The following is a 9,637-nucleotide window of genomic DNA, read 5'->3' on the forward strand; positions in this document are numbered from 1 at the left end:
CCCACCCCACCCCAGGATGAACAAGTGCCCTAAACCGGGTCTCTTGTGCGTTCCTGGGAAGGAATGTGATAAAGAACAAAACACGGCGACTGATGCCTCAGGATTTACTTTAGGCTTCTGAGAAAAAAAAAATGCCTAGGGTTCAAGAAAAAGTAATAAGGCGGAATTCCAGGATCACCCAACACCAAACCTCGACAGTTGGTAACCCGGACCCACTTTTGAGCAGAACGGTCAGGCCGGAATAAGCCGTTTCCCAGTCTCGTCTGTCCCCTTGCGCTGATTGGTAGGTTCAGGTTTCGCTATCTGATTGGCTCAACGAACGCAGCGCGTAATTTAAAACATTGTATCAGTAACAAAGGTGAGCCTCGTGGGCGGGGTTGTGCTGTCTAGCTGCGAAGGTTCAGGTTCCGTCGCGGGGTGTGAGTGAGCCGGTACCGGAGGAGACGTGCGGTGTCTTCGGTGAGTATGAGGCTCTACTGGAGCCCAGCTGCGGTACCTGCTCTTGCCCTCGCGAATTAGGCTTTCAGAAAGAAGAACTGCCGCCATCCTTTTTTTTTTTTTTTTTTTTTAATACCTCTGTACTCACTGTGGACCTGGGGGAGAGACTGAAGGAGCCCAGGGCTACTGACACCACCTCCACGACACCGGAGAGCAAGACACCGTACTTGGAGTGTGGCCTTCTGCTTTTGGAGCTGGGTGTCTGCTCATTCCTGTTCGCGGTCGGAAATGCCGCCTCAGACTGGATTAAATGATTAACTCTTTCTCTCATTTCCTTTCTCTTTGCTAGTAGTTGAAGGGAAAAGGGAGCAGGAATTCAGCCAGTGAGACCAAGTTGTCTTGGGGCCTAGGAATTGGTTCTTACTCAGAATTTGCAGCCCCTTTTATCCCATAAGGTTCTTCTCCCTACCCACTTTTGTCTCTCTTTAGATCTAGGCTTCCCCTGCTAACATGTCGCAAGGGATCCTCTCTCCACCAGCCGGCTTGTTGTCGGATGAGGAAGTCGTAGTCTCCCCCATGTTTGAGTCCACTGCTGCAGATTTGGGGTCTGTGGTGCGCAAGGAACTGCTGTCAGACTGCTCTGTCATCTCCACCTCCCTGGACGACAAGCAGCAGGTAAAGGAGTTGAATTGGCTTAGGGGCAGAAAGTCATATCTTCAGCATACTAGTTATCCCTACAAAGTAGCAGGAGGTCAAAACCCTGCATTCTTAGGGTTTGAGAGATCAACTGAAAATTAAGGACATGACAAGTAAAAAATGTACAATTGTGTGTCTCTAAGAAATCTATTAATTGCATTGCCGTAATGAAACATTCTCAAATGCATACTCAGTTAATCCTATGAGAGAAGGCAGTAGTTAGCTCTCCTTCACCATGAAGTCCAGACATATTCAGGCTTTAATATGAACCCATAGCTTGCACTTAAAAGGGGGCTTGCTTTCTGCTGAGATTTCTCAGCTGCAGCATTCTTGATGCCTGGGGCCAGATGATTCTTTGTTATAGGGGGCGGTTCTGTGCAGTGCAAAATGTTAAGCGGCATTCTTGGTCTCTACCCACTAGATGTCAGTAGCTCCTTCCCACTTATGACATCCAGGAAATTTGTTCTGACATTACTAAATGTCATGGTTAAGAACAGCTCTACTCAGACATCTCTTTTGTAGAAGTTTTATGAGAGCAGGGCCTTTGTTAATGTCCTTCACTGTGAACTACTGGATCCTCTTATAAGATTTCCTGCACCGGAGTAGAGAGATCTCTGATCTCTAAATATCTGTTGAATGAACTTGGTGGGTGCTATTATTAACCCCATTCTACAGATGAGGGAACTGAGGTAAAGAAAACTTAAAGAACTTGTTCAAGATCTCAGGAGTTCCCACTGTGGCGCAACAGGATCAATGGTGTCTTTGCAGTGGCAGCAATTCAGGTTTGGTCCCCGCCCCGGCACAGACACAGTGGGTTAAGGATCCAGCCATGCTGCAGATGTGGCATAGGTTGCAACTCCAGCTCTGATTGGATCCCTGGCCCAGGAACTTTGATATGCCTCTGGGTGGCCGAAAAAGAAAAAAAGATCTCATAGTTTCTTAATGATGGAATTGGGACTGAAATTCAGATGTGTCTGCCTCTAAGGTGCCTAACTACTATGTTTTGCCATAATATCACACACTAATTTTCATGCCATTCAGAAAGTTCTAACCCAGATAATCTGTGGTAAGCCAGGCTTTCAGGATTCTAAAACAAGAAAGATGATTAAGTAGTGAAAAAGTCCATGTGGGTTGGAGTGATTATGGAACCTGAGTAGCTGCACACAGTCATTAGAGGTGGAATTTGGTAGTGTTAACATGATTTCCAGGAACTATTTTATTTTACTTTTATTATTTTTTTGTCTTTTGTCTTTTCAGGGCCACACCTGCAGCATATAGAGGTTCCCAGGCTAGGGGTCCAATTGGAGCTGCAGCTGCCGGCCTACACCACAGCCACAGCAATGCGGGATCCGAGCTGCGTCTTTGACCTACACCACAGCTCATGGCAACACCAGATCCTTAACCCACTTAGCGAGGCCAGGGATTGAACCCTCATCCTCCTGGATACTAGTCAGGTTCATTAACCACTGAGCCAGAACGGGAACTCCAGAAACTATTTTATATTTGCCCATCTGCTCAGAAGTAACTGCTGAGATTAATCTGTGGTTCTGGCCTGGAATTCTGTCACAGGTTCCATCTGAAGGAAGCATGGAGAAAGTCAAAGTATACCTGAGGGTCAGGCCCTTTTTACCTTCAGAGTTAGAACGACAGGAGGATCAGGTGAGTTTCTGAGGAGGGAGGATTAAAAGTGGAATGCTGCAATACAGTAGAGGCTCCCAGGAATGTTTTCCTTCGGTGACAGTTTTCCCTCTTCTTAGGGTTGTGTCCGTATCGAGAATACGGAGACCCTTGCTCTACAGGCACCCAAGGACTCTTTTGCCCAGAAGAGCAACGAGAGAGGGATTGGACAAGCAACACACAGATTCACCTTTTCCCAGGTATAGAGATACTGATATGTGAACAGGGCACCACCATGTAGAGGCAACTTTATTCCCTCTTTAGAGGGTAAAGCTTTCTTCTTAACTGTGAGTTTCTTATATATACATGTCTACAGCTTGGGGAGCTTTGTAATGTGTTAGTGTGTCAAGCACTTTACGTGCATTAATTCCCAACAACTCTGTCACTGTTATCATTATGGTCCCTATTTTCCAGATAAGGATACTGTGGCTCAGTGAGGATAGTGTTGCTGAAGCCCTGTAGCAGTCATTGGTAGAGTTAGGGCTTGAATCAGATCCATCTATCTCCCAAGCCCATGCTTGTGACCATTATGTCGCTCCATTTTGTCGCTCCATTTTGTGTGCAGCTGTGGACTTACTAGATAGCATTCCTTAAGTATTTGTTGATTTGGATAAAAGGTGGACTGGCAGAGAGGATTTAGGGAGCAGCTGGCAGCACTGCAGAAAAAAGCTGCTTGAGTGTCTCCAGAGCCAACCACCCAGGAAGGGATGTATCTGCTGGCTCCGCACAGAGGAAAGTGGGAGATGAAGGATGGGCCTCTGAGAAACTGGATCTGTCTCTAGATCTTTGGACCAGAAGTGGGACAGGCACCTTTCTTCAACCTGACTGTAAAGGAGATGGTAAAGGATGTACTCAAAGGACAGAACTGGCTTATTTATACATATGGAGTCACCAACTCAGGGAAAACCCACACCATTCAAGGTGAGTAGTAGGCCTCACAGAACTGCTGATTGTCTTTGCCATTGATGCTCCGAGCTGGGGAACAGCACTTGCCTCACCTGTCTACCTTTCACATGCCTCCAGGTACCATCAAGGACGGGGGAATCCTGCCCCGGTCCCTGACTCTGATCTTCAATAGCCTCCAGGGCCAACTTCATCCAACACCTGATCTGAAGCCCTTGCTCTCCAATGAGGTAATGTGGCTAGACAGCAAGCAGATCCGGCAGGAGGAACTGAAAAAACTGGCCCTGCTAAGTGGAGGCCTCCAAGAGGTAAAGTGTTGGTGTTCACAGAGGCAGGGACAGAGGAATAAATTTCCAGAACGTTTTGTGCTTACCTTCTCCCTGGGCTTCTCCAGGAGGACCTGTCCACCTCTTTGAAGAAGAGTGTCTATATTGAAAGTCGGATGGGCACCAGCACCAGTTTTGACAGTGGCATTGCTGGGCTCTCCTCTACCAGTCAGTTTACCAGCAGTAGCCAGCTGGATGGTATGTACCCTGACTGGGCTATGTGCCAAGTAACCAATTCCCTGCTCCCCACATCTTCCAGAATTACAGACCAGAGGTTGCAACCAGAACTCCACCTTTCTAAGGCCCCTGAAGGCCAAAGGGGAGATGGCCTGCTCTACACTGTACATTGGCTTCTTCCCTAGAAACAAGTCACCGATGGGCACAGCCAGACACAGCCCCTGTAAGTGTCCCTGCAGACATTCGCTTCTCCATCTGGATCTCCTTCTTTGAGATCTACAATGAACTGCTTTATGACCTGTTAGAACCACCTAGCCAGCAGCGCAAGAGGCAGACTCTGCGGCTGTGTGAGGATCAAAACGGCAATCCCTATGTGAAAGGTATGGAAAAGCAGGGAGGCTGCCATGAACCCTGCAGGGGACCTGGGGAGAGACCAGGAAAAGAGTTAGGTGCTCCCATGTTATGTATGTCCTCTCTCCTTGGCCTCAGATCTCAACTGGATTAATGTTCAGGATGCCGAGGAGGCCTGGAAACTCCTGAAAGTGGGTCGTAAAAACCAGAGCTTTGCCAGCACCCACCTGAACCAGAACTCCAGCCGCAGGTTAGGGGGTCGTGAGAGTCAGCTTTTCACTGTGTTTGAGAAACGTTCGTCCTCCACTTGGTCACAGAGGATATGCGGTAACTTTTCTCTTTTTCCTAACTTTCAGTCATAGCATCTTCTCAATCCGGATCCTGCATCTTCAGGGGGACGGGGATATAATCCCCAAGATTAGCGAGTAAGTTTTTTCACTTAGAAATTTGGGTTTCTTGGCCTTAAATGGTAGTTGGGGGAGGTGGACAAGCGAGGTCTTCGGGAATTATTTGTTAGATTCATGCTGTCCTTCCTCGGGTACAGAGATTCTTCATGAGTCCTCCCCTCCCTGGAACTACCTGAAGGGCTAGAAAGCCCATAACCTGTTGGGTCCTTATGTCAGATCCTGTCCATCATTCAAGGTTATCACTCTGTGATCTGGCTGGCTCAGAGCGCTGCAAAGATCAGAAGAGTGGTGAGCGGCTGAAGGAAGCAGGAAACATTAACACGTCCCTGCACACCCTGGGCCGCTGTATTGCTGCCCTGCGCCAAAATCAGCAGAACCGGTAAGTTTTTCACTGCAAGCCATGGGCCAGGATGGCTGAGACTTCCTGGTCATCCGTGGAGCTAATGCTGGGATGACCAAGGCCTGAAATTCTGCTCACAGCTCTGTTTTCTCTGATTCCCCACCAGATCAAAGCAGAATTTGGTTCCCTTCCGTGACAGCAAATTGACTCGAGTGTTTCAAGGCTTCTTCACAGGCCGAGGCCGCTCCTGCATGATTGTCAATGTGAATCCCTGTGCATCCACTTATGATGAAACCCTTCATGTGGCCAAGTTCTCAGCCATTGCTAGCCAGGTGAGAAGCTGTAAGTGTGAGGATTGTGCTCACTTTGGGCTGGTACCTGTACTTAAGGAAGCCGCTGGGACTAGTAACGGATTCAATTAAGATCTTTTCCCCCCTTACTAGCTTGTGCATGCTCCACCTCTGCAGCTGGGATTCCCATCACTACATTCATTCATCAAGGAACACAGTCTGCGAGCATCTCCCAGCTTAGAAACTGGAGCTAAGACAGACCCAAGCCTTGATGATGACATTGAAAATGAAGTTGACATCTCCACCTATGGCAAGGAGGTGAGAATGCAAGAAAGCTTTGACACAGGAGCTTGATGGCTACACATTTCCCATGCTACCTTCCAGGTGGGCCTGTGCCTTTTTTGAGCATGGGCATCTGATGACCTCTGACCTATGCATCCCTCCTAGGAGCTCCTACAGGTGGTGGAAGCCATGAAAGCACTGCTTTTGAAAGAACGGCAGGAAAAGTTGCAGCTGGAGATGCACCTTCGTGATGAGATTTGCAATGAGATGGTGGAGCAGATGCAACAACGGGAACAGTGGTGCAGGTACCAGCTGAGTAATCCCTCTTGTTCTGTCACCTACATCAGAAGGTGGGAAGTGGGACTGGGACAGAGTAGTGCCTCAAAATCTGCTCTCCAGGATCACTCCTCAGAATCTTCACTCCTCTTTTCTCCTCTGATAGTGAACATTTGGACACCCAAAAGGAACTACTGGAGGAGATGTATGAAGAGAAACTCACAATCCTCAAGGAGTCACTGACAAGTTTTTACCAAGAGGAGCTTCAGGTGAGTTGCCCTCCACCAGCCCCAACTAGCTGCTCAGATTCCCATCACTGGCTTGCCTGAGGTGGACAGATTTATAAGCTGTGGTAGGGGCAGGGATTCGTCTTTCTCTAGTTTCCTTGGTGCTTTGTGTTAATCTATGTTTGATAAATTGAATAAAGGTTTGGTTGGCCAAGAAATGGTGTAAGTGCTAACAAACAAGTTTTTGAGACCCAAGCATCAGGGAAATTTTTGTTCATTGCTCAGTCATCTGTTCCTATAGGATTTGTCTGACTCTGAACAAAGAATTGTGCCTTCTGCTTCCCTCTTAGGAGCGGGATGAGAAGATTGAGGAGTTAGAAGCTCTCTTGCAGGAAGCCAGAGAGCAGTCAGTGGCCCATCAACAACCAGGGTCTGAACTGTCCCTCCGGCGGTCACAAAGGTTGGCAGCTTCGGCCTCCACCCAGCAGCTCCAGGAGATTAAAGCTAAATTGGAACAATGCAAAGCAGAACTAAACTCCACCACTGAAGGTGAGGAAGAAAGAAGAGGGGGCAGGAAGCATAACAGTGTTTTAGGGAAAAGCTGTCCTTCAAACTTGGGCTTTCTGATGCCAACTCCAACATAATTTCCTCCCCTGCAGTTATAGCCCCCTGACCTTTCACTCAAGGATGCACGTCACTGCACTTGTTTTATTTTGTGCAAATTAGTGTCAATTCAGTTAAAAGAGGTAAGACCAAGGCTAGAAAGCCTGCACATGTAAGGTTATTGTTTCCTTTACTCAGAGCTGCGGAAGTATCAGAAAATGTTAGAACCACCGCCATCAGCCAAGCCCTTCATCGTTGATGTAGACAAGAAGTTAGAAGAGGGCCAGAAGGTAATTACCTTTCTCTGTTTACTAAAGCTCTCAACTGAGGCAATTTCCAACACCATATCCCTGGTTCATGTGAAGACAAGATGTTTTTTGTGCACAGACCTGGAGAATGGCTACTTCATTCAACTGATTAGCCTTTCTAATATTACTTCTCCCGATGGTTCTCCAAATCCTCCAGATCACTATCCTGGTTGATCTTGGCCACAGTTTGGTTCCTACTCCTTTTTCAGAATATAAGGCTGCTGCGGACAGAGCTTCAGAAACTTGGTGAGTCTCTCCAGTCTGCAGAAAGAGCCTGTTGCCATAGCACTGGAGCAGGAAAACTTCGCCAAGCCTTGGCCACGTGTGATGACATCTTAATCAAACAGGTTAGGGCAGCCTATATATCACTTTCTCTTTTATCAGCCCAGTCCAGAGTATATGTGCAAAGGAAATGAGAAGAGAGAGGTAAAGATTTTTAGGCTAACCTTAATAGGGGATTTCTCTTTCTAGCAAAATAAAACTAACCATTCACTAAGTACAAGGCACTATGCTAAGTAATTTATAGGCATTTTCTGTCATGACAACTGTAGAGAGGTGGATACTATCACATCTCCTCCAAGATGCTTAGATTGTAAGAAATCAAGACAAAACACTAACAATTTAAGCTATGACATTGTTATCAGTAAGTGCATCCTGATGCCGGATATACTAAAATGTAAAAAACAAAACAAAACCCAACTTAATTTGATACATAGGAACTGAGGTTCTTGGAAATTAAGTAAAATCACTCAAGCTCATACCACCTTATGTGTTAGAAAATGTCCTTCTATTCAGTGCTATTTGTTTGGTTCTTAAGGAAAATACCCCCCAGGAGTTCCTGTTGTGGCTCAGTGGTTAAGAACCTGACTAGTATCCATGAGGATGTGGGTTCGATCCCTGGCTCTGCTCAGTACTTTAAGGATCAGGCATAGCCATGAGCTGCAGTGTAGATCACAGGTGTAACTTGGATACTGAGTTACTAGGGCAATGGTGCCAGCCAGCAGTTGCAGCTCTGTTTCTACTCCTAGCCTGGGAACTTTCAATGCTGCAGATGAGGCCCTAAAAAGAAAAAAAGAAAGAAAATACCCCACTATTCAATTATAAGCTCTGACCTAAAGAGCTAATCTTTGTAAAGACAATTGTTAGTAACTAGTAATGGATAGCGTGTACTACCTTGCCCTCTTGTTTGTCTAATACACCAAACAGAAATGTTTTCTATAACCCTGTTGATCTTCCTTAGGATCAGACCCTGGCTGAGCTACAGAATAACATGATGCTGGTAAAACTGGACCTTCGGAAGAAAGCGGCGTGCATCGCAGAACAGTATCATACTGTGCTAAAACTCCAAGGCCAGGCTTCTACGAAAAAGCGCCTGGGTGCCAACCAGGAAAATCAGCAACCAAACCAACAGCCCCCAGGGAAGAAACCATTTCTTCGAAACTTACTTCCCCGAACACCCACCTGTCAAAGTTCAACAGACTGCAGCCCTTATGCCCGGATCCTGCGCTCACGGCGCTCCCCTTTACTCAAATCTGGGCCTTTCGGCAAAAAATACTAAAATTGTGAGAAGGAGAAAGCAGTCATTGCTCTGAGCTTAAGAAATAGGCCTCTTTTGGAGTTCCCTGGTGGCCTGGCAGTTAAGGATTTGGCATTGTCACTGCTGTGGCTGGGGTTCAATCTCTGGCCTAGGAACTTCTGCATGCTGTAGGTGTGGCCTAAGAAAGAAAAATAGGTCTCTTTTAAGCTTTACCATATATATACTTGGAACTCTTTTCATAATACAATATTCGGACACTAGTTATTTTTCACCCTTTTTGTGTTATAATCACTTATGTAATCTTATGCTTTTTTACCTATATCATTTCTATGCACACAAAAAAGTTATATTAAATAAAGATATTATTCACATTTTAAATCTGAATTCCAAATCTGGCATAATCATTAAAATAAAGGGGCAGAAAAATTGAAAAACAAATTATCAGTCAGGCCCCTAGGAACTTTTGCACAGGAATGGCAGTGGAGACCAGTAACTAGCGAACAGCTAACCTAAGAAAACTTGGTAAGAAATGAATTCAAGGGACATTAGATATTCTAAACCTTCTTTAATATAAAATGAAGCGTCAAACATTAGGAGGTAAATGGGTAATAAACTTGTTCTGGAATCAGAATAAAGGAAGTCTGGGCCCTGAGTTCAGAGTAACCCATATCATCTACTATACAAATTCATTACAGCAGACATTATAGTATATTACCTCCTACTGAACACACAAGCACAGGCCTAAAACCCTCCAAGAGCGCAGCAAGAATGATTACCTTGTTTAATAGGTGAAGGCTGG

At 46.0% G+C, this 9,637-nt stretch overlaps 1 protein-coding gene across 3 annotated transcripts; it reads left to right on the plus strand.

Moving 5' to 3' along the window:
• Positions 1 to 11: 11 nt before the first annotated feature.
• On the plus strand, positions 12 to 9,216 carry KIF20A (kinesin family member 20A). 3 transcript variants are annotated; one of them, XM_047778718.1, is made up of 19 exons: positions 12 to 283; positions 928 to 1,113; positions 2,704 to 2,793; positions 2,892 to 3,011; positions 3,594 to 3,732; positions 3,835 to 4,022; positions 4,109 to 4,238; positions 4,403 to 4,597; positions 4,707 to 4,818; positions 4,925 to 4,993; positions 5,211 to 5,354; positions 5,482 to 5,647; positions 5,759 to 5,923; positions 6,053 to 6,192; positions 6,330 to 6,432; positions 6,741 to 6,939; positions 7,192 to 7,283; positions 7,511 to 7,648; positions 8,542 to 9,216. In XM_047778718.1, exons 2-19 carry the CDS (start codon positions 949 to 951, stop codon positions 8,857 to 8,859), a joined length of 2,673 nt encoding a protein of 890 aa, XP_047634674.1. In that variant the 5' UTR covers positions 12 to 283; positions 928 to 948; the 3' UTR covers positions 8,860 to 9,216. The 3 variants fall into 3 exon arrangements, with proteins under 3 accessions (XP_047634674.1, XP_047634675.1, XP_047634673.1); XM_047778719.1 differs by lacking the exon at positions 12 to 283 and adding an exon at positions 344 to 459 and having other exon boundaries at positions 5,783 to 5,923; XM_047778717.1 differs by lacking the exon at positions 12 to 283 and adding an exon at positions 345 to 459.
• The last annotated feature ends 421 nt before the right edge of the window (positions 9,217 to 9,637 follow it).

This window comes from Phacochoerus africanus, chromosome 4, assembly GCF_016906955.1.
Source record: "Phacochoerus africanus isolate WHEZ1 chromosome 4, ROS_Pafr_v1, whole genome shotgun sequence".
In the NCBI taxonomy this organism is placed as follows: domain Eukaryota; kingdom Metazoa; phylum Chordata; class Mammalia; order Artiodactyla; family Suidae; genus Phacochoerus; species Phacochoerus africanus.